The sequence below is a fragment of the Saccostrea echinata genome, unplaced genomic scaffold, assembly GCF_033153115.1.
Source record: "Saccostrea echinata isolate AGI-Se365-2 ecotype Australia unplaced genomic scaffold, CSIRO_AGI_Sech_v1 ptg000084l, whole genome shotgun sequence".
NCBI classification, from domain to species: Eukaryota; Metazoa; Mollusca; class Bivalvia; order Ostreida; family Ostreidae; genus Saccostrea; species Saccostrea echinata.
Window position 1 is genome coordinate 1,084,457 of NW_026889833.1, and position 21,004 is coordinate 1,105,460.

The following is a 21,004-nucleotide window of genomic DNA, read 5'->3' on the forward strand; positions in this document are numbered from 1 at the left end:
ATATATAAAATATACACAATAAATATATATTTAACATATTAGTAGCATTTAATATATATATAGAGAGAGAGAGTTAAGTGTTATGAAGTAATTTAAATCCAACATCAGTCAACAGCTTCAATAGCGTAGTGAGATAAGTGTCCGATTACCATGGTGAGGGTACCGGGATTGATTCTCAGTGGTTCCAAATCGGTTTTTTTCTTAATATGAAAATAAACTTAATGAAATTTTCTAAGTTCTTTCTTCCATAGAGGCACAGGAAGGAGAATTTGAACATAGCAAATACCGTTTTCAATGTAATTTGCAATTCTCCATTCCTAAAGATTAATGGAGCGCTCAAACAAAAGAGTGACGTCACAAGTGGATTTTAATACAAAGAAATTTGCAGGAAAAATAATTCTTTAAAAATTTGCAAAATAATAAAATATTGTTTATTAGGTTTTACAGTGATGTGAACTTTAGGTTCCTTATCCTATTGTATCATGTATTTATCCTGTCCTATCGTGTATCATGGCAGGAATGATATTGCAGGTACCTTATGTGTACTATATCTTTTAATACAATTGATTCATATTTCAGGACCTTTTGCAAAGTCCTTTTGTGCTTTTATAAAAACAGCAGAAATATGATTTATATATGCATGAATATGCCTATGGCAAGTATGCTAAATAAGTACATGAGAAGTTCTCCACAACATTTTGGCAAGCCAACTCCAACATTTTGAGAGTTCCAATCCAGGGCTAAAATTATTTGGAAAACAACACTTAATTTGTCTGATACAGTAATAATTATACCCTTGCTCCGAAGGAGAGGAGGGTATACTGTTTTCCGTTGTGTGTCTGTCCGTCTGTCTAGCTGTCTGTGTGTCTGTCCGTAACAAATTTTTGGTTGCAGTTTTCTCAGCATCTACTCATCGTTGATGCTTGAAATTTTAGCACACTCTTTGTTTAGGCTTGCCATATGGTGGGATTCATTTTTGTATGAATCGGATGTCAACTACCTGATTTTCCGTGCGTCTCTCTGTACCATACATAACAAATTTTGGTCGCAGTTTTCTCAGCAACTACTCATCACATATGCATGAGTCTTAGCACACTCTTTGTTTAAGCATGCCATATGTTGGGATTCATTTTTGTACAAATCCTGATAATGATTCTGATGTCCAATTCCTGATTTTCACTGTGTCTGTCCATAACTGATCATGAACTTGCGTATTCACATCAGAGCGGGGGTATTATTAGTGAGCATTGGCTCACAGACTTCTTGTTAAATTAGACTTGCCATATTTATAAGATTGATGTGTTTAAAGATAGACTTAAGTCTAGTGTTGGACAGGGTCTTTTGTTACATGTGTTCCTTGATGATGAAAATATGTTTTGATAAGTTTCTTACCCAGAAATGTGTGTGATATAGCAAAACTGTTTTATTTTATTTGTTTTCTGTTTTTGTTAGGACTGTTGGGTAATTTTGATGGTCAGACAAGTAATGATTTTACCTCACCTAACGGAACCATCACACCATCATCCTCTGTCGAAAGTGACATCTATACCTATGGAGTTGAGTGTAAGTCTTATTGGTCTTATTTGTAGCTGATATGGTTTATTTTCTGGACAGATTGATTGTAAGAGGTTTAACTGTGTGTCATTGGAAGTGGTTGAAACATGCTTTCTTTTATATCATCTATTGCAAATAGATCTGTAACCTATAAATAAAGTTTTTTTATAATCTGCATTGGATTCAATTGATAAATTTTGTTTGCATTACATTTTAGATGAGGTGACGGATTGCTTAGATATTTTTTTACACCTGTTAGATCTATACTGCATTTTTCATAACAGGGCAGAACAATGCCAGCAACACTCTATTTACATATGATGGAGGTGACAACAATACCGCCTGGTCCAGCCACATAGATTCTTCTTATACCCCAGTCTTCTTCAATGCTGACCTGACAGTCATGTTTACAAATGCTTCCAAAAGAGCTGCAGCCATCAGTACCTGTAACAATGGAGAAAGTACGGATTCTGATCCAGAAAAACGCAGGGAGTGTTACTTTGACTTCAAGGTCACTGAAAACGCTGCTCTGGCCTCTTCAACTTCTGACACCAAGACTGCTTTGGTGGAAACACAGTCCACTCTTGGTATGTTCCCGCTTTGTGTTGAAGTGAAGTCTAGTAATAAAATCACAGAAATTTTGATATCCTCCATGCATACTTATTCTCAAGTTACATTAAAGATTCTTATTTTAACTCGCATCCATTTTTTCCAGCCAACTATCCACCCGAGATAAAGAATGGCAATGTCACAATAGAGGTAACAGTTGGTGGGAACTTCACACTACAACTTATTGCTGAGGATCAAAATGCAGGGGATACCATCTCCTTTTTCCTAAATAGTGATGCTCCATCTGGACTTAGTGTGGATAATACAACAAAAATACTGACCTGGAGTGAAGTTCCAGACAGCAACTCCATGTCAATCCAGATCACAGCATCAGACGGAAAGGCTCAGTCTCTGTGGACACCAAAAATTAAACTTTGCAAATGTCAGGTAACTACATGTAAATATGATGCAGTATTGAAAGTGTCTCTCTCCAGTATTTTCATGTTTTCAGTCATGGATACATTTTAGTTTTGGGTCGATTTACAATTTCAGTAAGAGATTTGTTTAGCGTTTGCATTTAATTCTGTTGAGGATCACCTTTTTGTAATACGTGTATAATCCTAGAATGGTGCTACCTGTGGCTTCAATGTAGACAGTAGTGATCAGTTTTATATTGTCCCCTGTACCTGTGTGAATGGGTACGATGGAGACTTCTGTCAGAATGACATGGATGGTTGTGCAGCCAGTCCTTGTTTTCCTGGAGTGGCTTGTTCTGATGTTCTGGCTCGTGATCTAACAACTACTCCAGCTGGATTCCAGTGTGGCTCTTGTCCCACACATCTGGTCGGAAATGGAATCAGCTGCTCAGGTACTGAAAAAAACCATATGGGATACCATAAAAATGCATCATTGATAAAGTTTTAAGGAAATTGCAAATATGTCTCAAAACATTTTTTGGCACTACATGCATTGGGTATTTTCAGGACATACAGACTGTTTGTCATGTCCATCTTCCATCATTCTTTCTGTCTGTCCCTCCCACCTTATATTTAGCTCACTTTCAGATAAACTTCAAGATGTTCTTATCAAACTTCTAAAACTGATACAAATGGATGAGATCAATTCCAACAGTGTCAAAATTTTCAGATCTTGATCTTCCATTTGATATTTACTTCACTTAGTCCCATTTTGTGTAAGTCTAGTTTCAAAGTTTCAAAGGAACCTTTCAAGATATTTTCTTCAAACTTCATGTACTCTGAAACTTCTTGGTGTGAAAGCAACTGCTTCAAAATTTCCAGGCTTTATTCTTTGATTTGACCAATGTGTGACTTCACATTTCCAAAGTTTTCATTTAGCTCACTTTTAAAGAAACTTCAAGATTTTAATGTAGAATATAAACTAATCAATTTTTAAGGTCACCAGTCAGTTACTCATGTCCTTTAGCTATGATTCTTGCCGGCCCTCCTGGGTTGTTTGTAAACTTTTGAACATTTTCAGTTTCTTTTCTGTATCTGTTAAACCAATGTTAACCAATTTCATTATACAGTATGGATGGCTTAAGGGAAACAAAATCATGCCTTTTCATCATTTGGGTGAAAATTATTGATTGTCATACTTTTACCCTGAAACATATGAAAAAAGATAAAATGGTATTTCTTTGGAATCTTACAAGATTGTAGTGTATAAATGTGTCTATCTGCTAATGAATAATTCTTAATATTTTTTTTTTTTCAGACAAAGATGAATGTGTGGTAAACAAGCCTCCTCCTTGTAGCCAGAACTGTACAAACATTGCTAATGGCTACACCTGCTCCTGTGTTACTGGCTATATTTTGGGCAGTGATAGCAGTACTTGTCAAGGTGAGTTCTATTATGTAGTGTCTTCACCTATATCTGTAATGAATTGGCAAATAAGTCATCAAAGATTCATTTTAAATAATGGTTGATTTGGTAAAGACTAAATCAAGTTTCATGTGTATAATTACACTAGATCTGTGTGTTTTCATGTAAAGAGAAAATATTATTCAGGTAAGCTCTGTGGCCCATGGGCCTCTAGTTTATTATCATAGATTGTTACTGTTATATTTTACTGAAAATAAAGTCCTTTGCCTGTTTTGCAGACATTGATGAATGTTTGATAAAGACCGACAGATGTGATGCTGCCACCACAGTTTGTAATAATACTGTGGGTTCTTACACGTGTGACTGTAAAACAGGCTTCACCACAGATACGACATATGCATGTACAGGTAAAAAATATTCATTATTATCTCATAACTATCTCATCCCTCCCATACAACATGTACAGGTAAAAAATACTCATTTCTAACCATCTCATCCCTCTCATACAACATATACATGTACGGGTTAAAAATACTCATGTATTTACTATCTCATCCATACCATAAGACATGTACAGGTAAAAATATACCTATTAATTTCTATTTCATCCCTGCCATATGACATTTACATGTACAGGTAAAAATATACCCATTAATTACTATTTCATCCCTGCCGTACAACATTTACATGTACAGGTAAAAATATACTTATTACTATCTCATCCCTTACAACATTTAGGCTAGCTATTTGAATGTTATAATTTTTGAAATTGTTTGTTTGTTTATTTGTATGTTGCTTAATGTCCCTCTCGAGAATTTTTCACTCATATGGAGACGCCACCACTTGCCGGTGGAGAGCTGCAAATTTTGTCCTTTACTCGGCACTTATGGCCATTGAGCAGTGAGGGATCTTTTTTGTGCCAGCACCTACTGCGACACGGGACCTCGGTTATACGGTCTCATCCGAAGGACCAGTCTCCACGTCCCACAGTGGGATTCGAACCCGCGACGTAAGGATCAACTCCTTACTTCGCGACTCTAGAGCAGACGCTCTAACCACTGCGCCACGCGGGCGACTTTGAAATTGTAACATGTAACTTCAAATTGTAACACGTAACTTCAAATACCTTTCCCACATACATGAAAGAGCTAGGACCTCTAAAGATTCTCTATCCTTCTTTCTCTCTATATATAATTATGTATATATATGGATAGACTGATGAATGTAATCAAAAAATTGAATATATTTTATGTTCTTATATATTTACAGACATCAATGAATGTTCCACAAACCCATGCCCAGCTAACTCTAACTAAATTATATATTTACAGACATCAATGAATGTTCCACAAACCCATGCCCTGCTAACTCTAGATGTCAGAATACAGTGGGCAGTTATATTTGTGCCTGTAATTTTGGATACGAGAAAAATACACAGACAAATACATGTGAAGGTGTGTATAGAGAACATGTCTTTATCATTTAATAATTCTCCATGGGCAAAGTATATTTGCACTTGGAATAAAGTTTTCATTAATTTTACAAACAGTTAATTGCATTGATTTGAATTTGTAAATTCAAACTGTTGTCACTTCTAATTTTTTTCCCCCATTGAGAGGAAAAATTTAGTTAGATTAAGTTTTCTTGTCATCAAATTTTCATTGTCAGCCAATTTATGCCTATTTTGCTTAATTTATTAAATTAAGAGACCCTATATAACTGTAACTAATGGTATTATATAATCATAATATTTAGACAAAGATGAGTGTGCGGGATCCAACAATTGTCAACAGAAGTGTGTAGATGGTGTGGGGACTTACACATGTTCCTGTAACACAGGTTACCGCCTAAATGAGACAGATTTAGTCAGCTGCTTACGTATGTTTATAAATATTATAAATCAAAGTTTATTATGTTTTATACATGTATTATGAAAGGTTGTCATCTGGTTCATAATTGCTTGTTTGTCATTAAATTCAAATAAAATATGCTTCAGCTGAAAATGAGTGCACAGCAATCCAGAAAGCAACCTGTGATGGAGGAAGCGGTCGAGCTTCATGTGCCGTGTCTAATGGAGACGTCCTATGTTCTTGTCCCTCTGGTTACGCACTCAATGGAACAAATTACTGTATTGGTAATATGACATACTCACTTTGGTTCTATCATTATAAAGACAACGTTATGTCACATGGAGAGTTGCATACATTCACTGACTTTTTAGAGAAGAGAATTCTACCAATGTTATCATATAACATATTTAGAATTTACAGAACTGCCAACCCTTACAAAGGCTTATAGTGTAGGTGTCAAAAAAAAGCTTTATGATTTCTTGATTGATCCTTCTGATTTCCGTTTTTCTCAGTCAAAAGTTTGAAATACCAGAATTTCCATAGCTGTCCACCTTCAGTTTTTATTATCATAATAAAAAAAATTATAGTCCATAAGGCACTTATTGTATTGTCATTGTACATTTCCCTGCAAACTTGCGATCTAAATCATTTTTGAATAAATAAAATGGAAAAATCCATTTATACAAAAATCTTTCACAGAAAAGTCTGTGATTGGGTGTCTAAGGGACCCCTGGACCCCCTCCTTACAATTTTTCATTTTATGATGTTGGCATTCTTGGATTTCATATACATGTAAAAATGCAGCTGCAATTTGTCCATTTTTATTATAAGCCACTTTAAAAATTAATGAACTTCACTTTTAGATATTGATGAGTGCAGCACTGGAGCTGATAATTGTGTGAAAACAAAGAGTGACTGTGTCAACTTACAGGGTGGCTTTAAGTGTCAATGTAAATCTGGATATAAAGCACTTAGTGCTCTTGTCTGTACAGGTATGTAATCAATTTATCAATTAATGCATAACCTAAAAACTTGTATAACTTACATGAAAGAAACTTTGATCCCTTTTAACTTTTACACAATTTTCAATTCAAAATCTGTCGAGTGGAACCACCTTGAAGGTTGTTGCAGCTAATGCCAAGAAAATGTACATTTATTATTTTTTTATTTAAAGAAATGATATTTCTCTGAAAGACAAACCATTACCACTTTGAAAGTAATTTTACTTCTGATAGACAAATTATCATGAAATTAATTTTACTTCCTTAAGTAAGATAGTGGAAGAATTTGCAAAGAAAATTTGGAGGGGAAAAAACTTCTTCCTCCCACCTCTCCTATCCTCCCAACCCCCTTAAAAACGGGAATAAATGCATGAATGCACCATACCCTAAACTGTACGTGATACTGCATATTGTACAATAAAACAGGCTTATAGTGAACATGCTTATAACATGCGCGGACCGGGGGGGGGGAGGGGGTCTGGACCCCCCTGGAATTTGCAGAGCTACTAAAAGTATAAACTGAATGAATTAAAAAATGACTTTGAAACCCCCCCTAGGAAACGTGGACCCCACCATCACCACCACAAAATAGGTGTTTTTCATGTTTTGGAAATGGATTTTACGTTTTTGTGTTTGTTCTTTTTTCCCTTTCAAGAAATTTCTGGATTGGAAATTTTTTTTTACTGGGGTGGACCCCCCCCCCCCCCCTTGGAAAAAATTCCTGGATCCGTGCCTGTTATAATAAATTTACACTAGTCTTACAGTAAAGTGATTTTCCTTCATCATGGTATTAAAACATAATGAACATAATGGATGTAATGAATTACGTTTATAACGAAGCAAAATTGTCTGTCCCTGGAACTTCGCTATAAAAGTGTTTTACTGTACATATGTATGTTGAAGAATCAGTGTATTTTTTCATTTGACATAATGCCTTCAGATTTTGATGAATGTGCATCATCCAGCAACAACAGTTGTACAAGCCCTGCCACCTGTACAAACAATGAGGGAGGGTACACTTGTGTGTGCCCCTCGGGTTATGTCTCCTCCGGTCAATATAGCTGTAGTGGTAAGTTGTTTCTATTTTTCTTTATTGAAGTGCCTTGGAAAAATTCCCCATTCTGGTCTAATTCCATTGAATAGATCTTAACTGGACTCAACATTTACACTTGTCCTGTACCAATGAAAATTTTCAAGGACACGTGAATGGACAAATAATTTTTCTGTGAAATTTTTTTTTTTAAAAAGTGAAAATAAAAAACTTAAGCTATAGCTAACTTTTTATTGAAATTTCAAATTGAATTATGCAAGTTTGATAAAAGTAATCTTTGATCCTGATCTCAATAGTGATTTTCAATCCCAATTGTCAAACTTAATCGAGATTGAAGTTCACTATCATAATGGAGGCTTTATTTTCAATTTTGAACATTGATTTATGGTGGCAATAGGATCAGACGAAGATTGGGTTTTTAGTATCATGTAAGAAAAGCTGAAACAGAAGACAAGGGCAAAATAAGAGTTGGAAAAAAGGAAAAATATAAATGTTTGATGCTAAATGATATAATTTTGTTCAATAATTTGCTATGTTTGTCAAAAATTCACATAACAGACTCAAAGAATGTATTATAGATTTTTTTAAATTTTGATTTTATTTATAATATTTTTCAATCTGTCTATTATTTTTTGATTGAAAATTTTTAGACCATATAAAAGGTATGTTCATATGAGTAAATTTCATAGTCACTTGTCCGAATGGACAAATAAGAAAAAAAAACACTTAATGTCAAACTCTGCTTAAATATTGAAAGTAAACTTGTCCTTTGATTTTTTTTGAAAAAAAAGACCAATATTTGTTTTAAGACATCAATGAATGTGCCTCTGCTGCTACACATGCCTGTGATAAAGAGTACGGAGAGTGCAGTAATACCCCCGGTGGGTACACCTGTACCTGTAACAAAGGGTTTACTGGTAACGGATATGTATGTGCAGGTATGTAAAATATGTGAATTTCATCATTTATTGTATGTGTGAAATTTTCTGAAGTATAAATCATAATTTAAAAAAAAAAAATTGTTTTGTTTTGTTTTATAGAAATTGAAAAATAATTTTTGTGACAGTGAAGAATAGACAGAGCAAAATCCTGCAGAATTTTGAAAATTTTATAATTTTAGTGAAAATTTACTTGACATTAAAATATATTCATTGTGTCATAATAAATTGTCACAGTAAGGGCACTTTGTTTTTATTCATGAGATGAAATCTCTAGAGTTTTCAATTTTTCATTATAATTTTATATGATGTAAACAAATATAAATGTTTATTAAATCTTCAGATTTGAATGAGTGTGCATCAAGTTCAACAAACAACTGTACCCAGACCTGTTCTAACAGTATTGGAAGCTATACATGTTCCTGTCTTAATGGCTATCTGCTAGACGCAGACAAAATCACATGTAATGGTAAGTGTTTAACACCTTCTGTTGTATTTCATTTGGTACATTATTTGTTTACAAGTATCTAAAAAAATGTTTTAGAAGTTACTAGGAATCACCATGTCGGCACAGCCGAGGAAAATACCGGTAGTTGCTGTCGAGAGGGACAATAAACTCGCTATTGTCCTCATAGCCAGTAAATAGGTCTTTTATTAATAATATATATTATACCATGAAGCAGATCGACTTTACTTGTGTCATGTCACAATCCAGATAAAACCAGAAGAGTTCTGAGATGAAATGCAAGGGAAATGGAATGCTGCTGGTGAATAGTTCGATGACTATTTCACCATGGGCAAATAGCACAAAAACTATTCAACGGTTGGGGTTGTTTAGAAGAAATAGCAGGTTTATTCATCATATCTTTACAAAGATAAAATTCACAGAGCTATAATTAAAAAGACTTATTTCTTCATTTCATATACATGTAGCTTAATTTTGTTATTCCAGATGTGAATGAATGCAATGATACTTCTGCTAATGGTTGTTATAGCAACAGATATTGTACTAACACTGTGGGAAGTTATACGTGTTCCTGTCCTAGTGATTACCGACTTAAAGGCGACGGGAAAACTTGTGAATGTAAGTTTTTTTTCAAAAACTGCATGGCTAAAAAAATATATTAATTTACACTGCAAGTAACATGTAAAGAATAGCACTTTGTTGTCTGCAGAAATAAATAATATACTGTTACAATGTAGCCTACATTTTCCATGGGGTCCTATTTATTTCTGTTCAATCCGTGGGTAGAAAATTGGCGGGATTTATAAGACAACCATTGTTCATGTATGTTTTAAATGAAATATAAAAGTATGCTGTAACAATTTTCTGTGGAAAATCTGTGACCACATACATAGTGTAATTTAATCCCAAAAGTATGTCTACAATATTAGATATTAATGAATAACAATTATATTCTGATAGGTGACAAAGAAAGTAAAATATCGAGTACTCCCCATGAAGTACTTGCTTATTCAATAGTTATACCCCTCAAAGTGTCAACCATTACAAAGATGGCAGCAGTAACATCCAGAAATTTATAGGAATAGAATTTTAAGTACTTATCTCATTTCATAGCCATTTACCAGTGTGCAGCCAACCATGGATGTAGCCATACCTGTGGCAAAATAAACAATGTAGACACCTGTTCATGTCCTACTGGTATGGAATTGGATAACACAAATAAAACCTGCGTGGGTACGTATCACCATCATTCACATTTCATCCATATACTTTCAGCAGGAAAGTAATATACATGTAATTAAAAAGTAGTTCAAAAAGAGAACCAATGCATCTGGGCTTTGATGTAGACAGATTTTCTTTTGCAATTAGATAAATTTGAAAAGAGATTTATATGTAATTTTTTTTAACAAAGATACAAATGAATGTGCTTCTCAATCCACCAACCTATGCAGACTGGTAAACAATGTGGTTTGTTTGGACACCAACGGTTCTTATGTCTGTAATTGTGTCAACAGCTCTTATGTCAAAACCCAGGCCACTGTCTGTGTTGGTATGTTCACTGTCGACTAACAGCAAAACGGAATTAATATGTTCTCTTTAATTTAAATTTAATTTTGATGTGATTAATATTTCTAATCCCTGAATTGTTGAATTGTTGCTAACAGATATAAAGTTAAATTTGATTGGATATTCTATATGAGATCATACTTAGTCATGTTCTGATTGGTTACAGATGCTGATGAATGTGTACTAGGCACTGCCAACTGTCCTGCTAACTCTAGATGTGTAAATCAGAACCCTGGCTATGAGTGCCAGTGTTTGACTGGTTACTCCAAATTCGGAGCCACTTGTCAAGGTAATGGATAGCTGCAATAATGTAGCCCTCTCTGATTTCTTTTTTAATCTGATATTTTCAGAAGAGGGCTACAATTCCACTGCATCTCCATACTGGTGCAAATATATTATTTAGATACAGGCGACTGCAGGCAAAATAAATTGTTTTTGCATTCAACTTACTTCCAATAAGACGGAATTTTTATTCACTATCAGCAACTTAACCCTTTATATGCGAAAACCAAGTGAAATAAATCTGCGTGTTTACCAGTCGTTCTCCTCAGCAGCCATGACAGTTCTCGGGTGATGTACTGAGACCTGCGCTTGAAATTTAGAATCACTTGTTAAAGTAAATGTCTGTGTTGATAAATGTTTGTGTTGTATGATATCACTAAACATCGATAAATAAAAGCATTCCATGTGATATTTTTTTCATAAACAGTGATATTTATACCCCCGCAAACGAAGTTTGGGGGGTATATTGGAATCACCTTGTCCGTTTGTCTGTCTAGCTGTCTGTCTGTCTGTGCAAAAGTGTCTGGTCCATATCTTTCTTAGGGAGGAACATTAGAATTTACTACTACACACAAAGATTGTTCATGGCGTGAGGGTGTGCCGTGACCTTGACCCAAGGTCATATGGGCAGTTCAAGGTCACTGAAAGAAAAAGTTCATAATTCGTGTCCAGTCCATATCTTTTTTATGGATAAACTTGGTGAGTTCCCATTTTACACAAAGATTGCTTATGGCCTGAGGGTGTGCCATGACCTTTACCCAAGGTCATTTGTGCAAGTTCAAGGTCATTGAAAGAAAAAGTTCATAATTCCTGTCCAGTCTATATCTTTCTTGTGGATAAACTTGGTGAGTTCCTATTTTACACAAAGATTGCTCATGACTTGAGGGTGTGTCATGACCTTGACCCAAGTCATATGGGCAAGTTCAAGGTCACTGAAAGAAAAGTTCATAATTTGTGTCTGGTCCATATCTTTCTTATGGATAAACTTGGTGAGTTTCCATTTTACACAAACATTGCTTATGACCTGAGGGTGTGTCATGACCTTGACCCAAGGTCATTTGTGCAAATTCAAGGTCACTGACAGAAAAAAGTTCATTATTCATGTCAGGCTGTATCTTTCTTATGGAGAATAATGTTGGGATGTTGGGAGTTTCCACTTCACACAAAGATTGCTTATGATCTGAGGGTGTGTCATGATCTTGACCTATAGTCACTGAAGAAAAAATGGATAAAGAATGCATCCATACTTTCCAATAGAGGAATACTTGAAAAATTGTTATTTATTTTTTCAATGTAATAAAAAAATATTATAAGTATTGGTGTTTTATTAGACTGTGCCTTAGTTTCATTCATTGAAAAAATATAATGAGCAATTACCGGTAATTTTTCACTCTAAATGTTTAAACAAATTGTGAACACCTCTTACATCCATCAAATACTAGTATTAGTGACTTGGCACCTTCTCTGAAAAACCCTGCGGGGGGTATTGTCCATTTTGGACAGTTCTAGTTATGCTTAAAATAAGGGAAATCCTAAACAGTTCCACTCCCCTAGATCCCGAATTCTCATTGGTTATCCCAAAATAAAATCAATCAAGATCAGTAAACATGGTGGATAAATTCAAGTTGAGATGTTGACATACACGAAAATCGGTTTTTAATGATATTTTCTCAATAAATAGGGCACGATTGTGTCAAAAATTTAACTAAAAACTACATGTTAAGTTCCATTTTGATAATATTCGGTCGGTATCAATATCGCTAGAACTTGTTGAAGTGCGAGGGTGTCCGATGCATGGTGAATTCACCCTATATGCAGTTGTGTCTGTACTTTAACATTGAAATTGATAATTAACATTATATAAGCTCAGACATGACCTGAACACCACTTAAAAATATGTATAAGCAAAATTTTCTTTTAATTACAGACATCAACGAGTGTAATCAAGCTAATGACTGTAACGATACTTTGGGTATTTGTACCAACACTGCAGGAGGGTACACGTGTGCTTGTAAATCAGGATACACAGGAGATGGAAGAACTTGTATTGGTAAGTGTGTGTTAAAGTGGGAATATACATATGGTACAGGAAGGTGTGTCTGAAAGTGGAAATACATGTGGTACATACAGTTAGGTGTGTGTGAAAGTGGAAATACACATGTGGTACATATATAGTTAGATGTGTGTGAAAGTGGAAGTACACATGTGAAAGTGGAAATACACATGAAGTACATACAATTAGGTGTGTGTGTGAAAGTGGGAATACACATTTGGTACAGGTAGGTATGTATGAAAGTGGGATACACATGGTGCAGGTCTGTTTAACTGATTGCGAGATTACCAGTAACGATATAGCTATCTCATCTGTCTTATTTGGAAAGACATTTTTTACAGGTGGTTATGAAGGCCGGTAGTTGTAAAAATATATGTGTTTTTAAGGGAGATATGGCTAAGTATTGGAATATACAGTCTAAACATTAATATATACAGGTCAGTTTTATTGTAGCAAGGGAAAAAACATGAAATGTAGGCATGTAAGCCTTCATCAGTTTGGTACCTATATACATGTAGATTTTATAGTGAGAATAGACACATTTATCTATAGCATGTCTGAGTTATGAAATACAGGTGACTGCATGTGTGTCATGGGGGAGGGGGGATAGACATTTAGCCCAGGTAAATCTGTCTCTGAAATCCTGCATTTTAAAATGAGATATTTATTTTCAAAAAATCTTCTTGCAAAATTTGCTTTTCACCTTGTACATGCATTTCAAAAATTTGACATCTTTTTTCTTATTTCAGATGTGGATGAGTGTTCTCTCAACACCCATAACTGTGACAGTCGTGTAGCAAGACGAACATGTACAAATACTCCGGGGAGTTTTACATGTGGATGTATTAGTGGTTACCAACTAGCTGGGGATCAGAGAACATGCAATGGTAATGTTGCAGAACTAGCAATTTTTAGAATAACTTTTTATCAGAAGGCACTTCATATGGAATACAAAAAAAATGGTCAGAGATGCTGTATACAGGGTTATTTTTGCCCTTTTACACTTGCAAGCAATTTTGCCCTCCCTGTTTTAAATTTGTCCAATCACTGTTCTGTTTAAAAAATTATACTGAGTGTGTTCTTTGAATTTGACCCGTTTTTTAAAAATTCACCCTCCTGTGAGTAGGGTCAAAGGGGCAAAAATAAAATGGGGGCAAAATTTCCCTGTATACAGTAGTTAGTTAGAAATAATATACAGTACCGACCAGACACAACCTAATACCAGAGCAAACCCAAAGCGCAGCCCGGGTTCGCTTTCTGTGTTCACTCGGGGTCCGCTTTCAGAAGTTTTGGGTGCGCTCTGGGTTTGCCTTGGGTGCGCTTCAGGTTCACTCGGGGTCAGCTCTGGGTCCGCTAGAGCGAATCGGCCTTCGCTTTTTGGGTGTGCTTTATGCACTCAAACGTGAAGTGGACTCTGCTTTAATCTTGCCGCGAGTAAGCCCCGCTCCTTGTATATTCCAAATACAGTAGTGAAATCGATCATTGTTGTTTTTGTGGCGATCGATACATGAGCATGTACATGTACAGTGGCTGCAACGTTATTGTTGACAACATATACACGAACGATTCCGCACGATTAAACCTGTTACAAGAACGATCCTTCACGTACACGATTCTTCACGTTACACGATCATTCACGATTGTTAACGCAAACGCGCGATTTTTTACGCAAAATAGTTAAAAATATATAGGAGTGGATATTTCTAAAACGAAATAAGGCTTAATTAATAGATATTTTAGATTAAAAATAATTATTGGTGAAATTCATCGACTTTGGAAAACTGAAAAAAAAATTTAGAAATGGATATTTTTGAAACTACATGTAAATAAGATTACAAATAATTATATGTAATTCCCCGACTTCGGAAAATTGTTTTTTTTATTAATCTTTTTGATACCTAAAGATGTAATTTATGATCGAATGCTGCTTGTTCTATCACATGATATAGGTGGGCCGTGAGTTTTGATTCAATTGGATTTTATTATATGCAATAAGGGGGTATAAGATTTGTAATTAAAAAATGGCCTAAAAATGATTTAAACCTATATCCATCTTTCCATTTATGAATTTCAAAAATCAGCAATTTTTTTTATTCATTCATTTGCCGAAATTATATTAAAAAAAATAATAATAAGCATGAGGAATTAAAAGTAACCCCGACAATCATGTGTACATTTGCCGACTAAATATTTATGTAAGTATTGGGAATATTTTTTAAATGTACATTTTTGATGTATTGATATAAAACAATCAGGACCACAATTAGCAGTTAATAGCTAATTAGCGCTTCATTTTTTCACCCCTTTTATTTCAGTTAAAAAAACAAACAAACAAGCTAATTAAAGCTTTACATGATATTTCTTGTAGAAGATAAATCAAAATAATACCATAGTTGTTTACGATCGGACATACATGTACATTTGATTTTTTTTTTCATTTTCAATTAAGAAGATCAATAATTTTAATGTTGATCTGGATTTAGACAAAATGTAAATTAGAATTATAAAAATAAAATAATTGAATGAAAGCACGTACATGTACATATACATAATCTTGTACAGTAACTTGAAATGATGAAATGCAATGATTTGTCAAAAACCTTTTTTTTTTTCATTTTTTAGTAACAATTGTAATAAACATTATTTTCTTTTTTTTCTTTTATACATGAAAGTACCTTTTGTCTGGTAAATACGAAATGTTAATGGATTTTAAAAATAAAGAAAATAAATGTGTAAAAATAACTTGCTACCTGGATAATTAAAATATAAATATTTTTTTTTAATCATGTTAATAATAGTTTCACACTTTATATTAACACGCTTTGCTTGTACAATGTTTTATTTACATCAAATAACAAACTGGATTGGTCGAGGTGCTGATTGGTTTAAGGTGCGGTCACACGATGCGATTTTTCATTCGATTTTCATTCGACTTGCTCAGGTAAGTCGATTGGAGTCGATTGGTGGGGTGGTCACACGATACGATTTTACATTCGATTTACAAACGATTTTGACAAGAACAAGTACTTGTTTTTTTTTTAGTTTAAATTATTCTGATTATTAGTAATAAACCTAAAAAGCATGATTATGAAAAAAAATTTCCCTTCATTGTTTAATATTACGTCATTTGCCCCATTATGACGTTTATGTTGTCGTAATGTACAGGTTATGTCTGTTATTACTTTACAAGATAAGAAAACATACCACATGAAAAGAACTTGTCCGAAGTATCTGATGTTTTCCAGGGTTTTTAAACTGACCAAAAAAGGAAAACACGTATTTTTTTATTTCGGCATAAAACGATTTTTAAAAAGAACCTGCACTAGACTTTCGTTTACCGGAAAGGTATAATAGCTACGTCACAAAAGTTAACCTTTTTCCCGTTGACCTGCAGTTGACAAAACAATATTGAAAACATTTGATATATCGCCTTTTTATTTTCACAAATTACTGTAGGTGAAATATTTACAGCCCAATGAATACCATGTGTATATGTAAAATGTGTGACTGGGTACACAGTATATCAAATTCATCAGACCCTCCAATAATTAAGTTAATCAAAATTTTAATAAAAGTAACTTTTGGTAGGTAAGTAAAGAATGTTACCTTATTACCTTCCTAAAAAATAATAAAACAATTAATTATAAAAATCAGACTCAAAACTTCCCTCCCTGATGATATGTAAACTAAAGGTCATTAATTCTTTAAAAGAATTTAATGTTGATTTTTTTTAGTTTTGGGGGGGTGGGGGGGTGTCAGACTCTCCCTTTTTCAAAGTTCAATTTATTCACTCAAACCAAAGTACATAAGTTACAAAATTAATAACATACAAACATATATACAGTAGTTAGAGGCAAATGTACAATGCTACATCACGTCGAAGTGAAAAGAAGTAAGAAAGATAATTCAAGGAGAAAAGACAGCAGCGTAATTTCTCCTAATAAACATAAATATTTTTTTTCAGTCATTTTTTTTTTGTTAGTAGTTCCATATATAAGGAGAGTAGGGACGTTAACAGAGGCTCTTCCTTGTAGGAGTAAAAATTAAAAACCTAATCTAGTTAATCACTTCATTTAGTACTTTAATGTGAGTTCTAGACAAGTAAAATCTACCATTTTAAATTATTCTAGACATGTTGACATATATATACATGAAATAAGTTGAATCTCTTGACGAACGCTTATAAATAATTAGAATCCATGCAAATACTTAAAAAAACTACTTGTTCATATCATTGATAGGATTGGGGTATTTACGCGGCGTCAAGTCCAATGTATCTCGCGGTAAACCTCTAGCATGCTGGAGTACTGATATGCTGTGTACCACTGATCTTAATTTATGGCAACATATAAGCACTTGAAACATCTAATTTTAATTAGATTTACAAACATTCATGCTGGTGTTAAAAGTAATAACTAAAACTTCTTCTTTATTTTTAGATAAATGCGATGATTTCAATCAAGCTAAATCTATGATATTAAAAAAAAAAACAACAAAAAACTTTAATCATAAATGGCATTCTATAAACACATGAATCTCCGTGCTCGCAAACTATGGTAAAATAATAGTTCATGACTTGTATGCTTTATATAATTACCCATTTGTACCCAGTAGTTGCCGTTTACTGGGTATCCTTATATTTTGTCAATTAATAATAATTTATACATTCATTATAGATGACAAAAATAACGACCATTCATTTCCCGTTGCAAGAAATGTCATTGTGATGTCACAATTTTCACTGGAAAGTTGATTGAAAATCGGACGCCATCCATTTTCCAATCGACTTTCAGATTTTGCTTTCGACTTTGGTGGTCACACGGTACGATTTAAGTCGAAAGCAAATCCAATGGAAAAATCGGATGGAAAATCGAATGAAAAATCGCATCGTGTGACCGCACCTTAACACGTTTTATCGCTAATCCTGATTGACAGCTCTGTTACGCAACACCGAACGCGCGTTCGCTTTCTGGGTTCGCTACTGAAATTGGGGTTCGCTTTTGGTGTTCGCTCTGGGTCCACTGCGGGTTCGCTCGGGATGCGCTCCGGGTTCGCTCGGGGTCAGCTATAGTGAACCCCAAGCGAACCCGGGGTGCGCTCTGGGTTCGCTTTCTGTTAGGTTGTGTCTGGTGGGTACTGTACATGTACCATCTTATTTGGCATTGAGAATTTTTTTTTTGAAAGTAGAAACCAGTTGGTAATTGTCATCATGTTCAAAAAAGTTCCTGAATGGAATACAGAAACTATAAGTATTACATATTTTTTGCATGGTTCATTAATTTATTGTACTAATTTTGATTTCTGAATCATTTAGATGTGGATGAATGCACCGGAAATCATGGCTGTTCACAATTATGTCAGAACAAGGATGGTGGATATGACTGTGCCTGTCAAACTGGATACAGACTTGAAGCTGATCAGAGGACCTGTGTGGGTAAGGAATGATATTGTGGAAGATTTATATTGAGGATGTGAATCACCAGTTCTCTTTATTAATTGCCTCGTATTTGGTCGGAATCAGAAAATTTTATTTGAAATCAGATTTTTGTATAACAATTAATAAACATAAGCTGGTTCATTATAAAGTTCTAGACATATCATTTTATCAACATTTATGTCAAAAATAGTGGTGCAACGATACACCAACCTCACGATACGATATGTATCACAGTATTCAGTTCATGATACGATACGTATCACGATACATGACAAGGTTAAAAAGTTTTTCATCATGTTTTTTTTAAACTTGACAGGGTTATATCAAATGTTCGTATTTTTTGATAATAATTAAAAATATCATTTTGATAACTTGAATTCGATTGATAGGTAGATCTTTGAGTTGTGACAATATTCTAAACCAATGATGAACATTTACAGGGAACTATTATGACATTATGTCAAATGGATCTGCCCTGAATAGGTGACGTGATTTGCAAATGATGTCATAATAGCCTTACTGAATAGCCCTACTGTAGAAATTAAATTTTAATTCGCATTAGTTTACTTCGCATTAGCTGTCATGTGAACACAATTCAATTCGCATTAGTTTAATTCGCATCATTTTACTTCGCATTAATTTACTGCAAATTAAACTCTCCATGTGAACAGGGCATAAGTCCTTCTCCGGGTTAAATCTGAGGTCTGTAAGATGCTTGAGTTGAGTTTAAGTGCCATTAACGTGTTATCGTCAACCTCACATTTTGTGCGGAAGCCATTTTGAAATTGTAAACAAGGAAACAAAACGGACGATTCGGATAATTCTGGACTGATTGAACTGAACCGCGATATCATTTTAGCGTATCATGAATTGAACTGTGGAAAAATATACCGCTATATGCCGTCAAACAGTTTATCGTTGCACTCTTAGTCAAAAACTAAAATATTAGACAGAAGGCTGTGTAGCTGTTTATTTGATAAGTTCTCTCCAAATTGAAATTTTGGATAGTATCTAAAACTATTAAGTGTAATGGCTATATAAAGAGGAAAGTGAATGAAAAATTTAAAGAGAACACAATTTTGTTTTTGTATTTCAGTTGAATCTGAGTGTGCACCAGCCAAGAAAGCAACATGCCAGAATCAAATGTGTGCCAAAGTGAATGGTACTGATACCTGCCAGTGCCCCCCAGGATACCAATTAGCGGGAGATGGAACCACGTGTAATGGTAAGAATTAGTGTATGGCCATCCCTCAGAATGTACTAGATGCTAGGTCATAAGAAATCTCTGAGATAAAGGTAAGGTGTTGTAAATTACATGGAAGATGTAGTTATTTCATCAGAATTCAAGTCTAAGCACCTTAGGTGCTGAGGAAAATTCTATACATTTGAGTTTAATTTATAATACCTATTAAATGAAGTTTAGTGGGGTAGTAGAAAATCATCTTATCTTGGTCTGTTCATGCAACTATGTCGGAGTAACTTCAAAATGGAGAAGCTCCTATTTACCAAAGATTGCTTATGGCTTGAAGATGTGTCATGACTTTAACCAAAGTCATTTGGTCAAGTTCAGAAATTACTAGCAAAAGAAGTTTATAATTTGTGTCCAATCCATATTTTTTTTTATTCAGAAAAATTGAAAGTTCATAGAAACAGTAAAATTGCTTTTCATCTAAAGTTGTGCTGTCATCTTGACTCAAGGTCACTTGCAGAAAAAGTGTAAATTTTGTTTAGTCCATTACTTTGTAAGGGAGAAAAACTGGATTTTCTAACACCAATCAATGATTGCTTATGACTTGAAGGTATGTTTTGAACTTTATCCAAGGTCATTTGGGCAAGTTCAAGGTCACTGGTAGAAAAAAAACTGTTGAATTTTTGTTTGCTTCTTAACTTTGGAGCAGAAGAACATTGGAAACCCATACTTGATAAGAAGATTGTTTACCACATGGAAGTGTGTCATGATCGTAGCCCAAGGTCATTTGAACAAGTTCAAAGGGAAGGACAAAAAAAATTCGCGACCATATCTTTTTAATTAGCCACAATATTAGAAGGCCATGGTGAAGATGTGCTATAACTTTGACTCAAGGTCATTTAGACAAGATCAAGTTAATTCAAATGTATCTTTGTATAGGAGAACAGTTGAAGGTCATTGTTGACACAGATACATGTATTCTTCAAGGTCTGAATGTGTCAACAAAGGGTATATTTTTGTTAGCTCAGCTCAATCACAGTATTCTTGTTTCAAATCATTCAAGTATTAAAGCTAAGGTCTGTTTTCATTTGATTGACAAAAGCTTTGTATAACTTGGAGAACATGACAATTCTCTGTATGTAGTCATGAATGTACAGATACAAGTTGTACTGTATAAATAAGACAGGCTTTAAGATATCACCGGTGTACAATACTTGATCTCTTAC

The 21,004-nt window shown here is 34.2% G+C and overlaps 1 protein-coding gene across 1 annotated transcript in view; it reads left to right on the top strand.

The window, feature by feature from the left end:
* LOC133176914 (serine-rich adhesin for platelets-like) overlaps positions 1–21,004 on the top strand; it is a 166,867-nt gene that overhangs the window by 124,731 nt on the left and 21,132 nt on the right. The window contains exons 55-75 of the mRNA XM_061311972.1: positions 1,453–1,563; positions 1,839–2,141; positions 2,270–2,550; positions 2,728–2,971; positions 3,838–3,963; positions 4,224–4,352; positions 5,277–5,399; positions 5,701–5,823; positions 5,942–6,079; positions 6,659–6,787; positions 7,737–7,865; positions 8,657–8,785; positions 9,129–9,254; positions 9,738–9,869; positions 10,365–10,484; positions 10,663–10,800; positions 10,984–11,106; positions 13,027–13,149; positions 13,902–14,039; positions 18,467–18,586; positions 19,686–19,814. Coding sequence (XP_061167956.1) covers positions 1,453–1,563; positions 1,839–2,141; positions 2,270–2,550; positions 2,728–2,971; positions 3,838–3,963; positions 4,224–4,352; positions 5,277–5,399; positions 5,701–5,823; positions 5,942–6,079; positions 6,659–6,787; positions 7,737–7,865; positions 8,657–8,785; positions 9,129–9,254; positions 9,738–9,869; positions 10,365–10,484; positions 10,663–10,800; positions 10,984–11,106; positions 13,027–13,149; positions 13,902–14,039; positions 18,467–18,586; positions 19,686–19,814 — 3,114 coding nt within the window. The remainder of the gene's footprint in view (positions 1–1,452; positions 1,564–1,838; positions 2,142–2,269; positions 2,551–2,727; positions 2,972–3,837; positions 3,964–4,223; positions 4,353–5,276; positions 5,400–5,700; positions 5,824–5,941; positions 6,080–6,658; positions 6,788–7,736; positions 7,866–8,656; positions 8,786–9,128; positions 9,255–9,737; positions 9,870–10,364; positions 10,485–10,662; positions 10,801–10,983; positions 11,107–13,026; positions 13,150–13,901; positions 14,040–18,466; positions 18,587–19,685; positions 19,815–21,004) is intronic.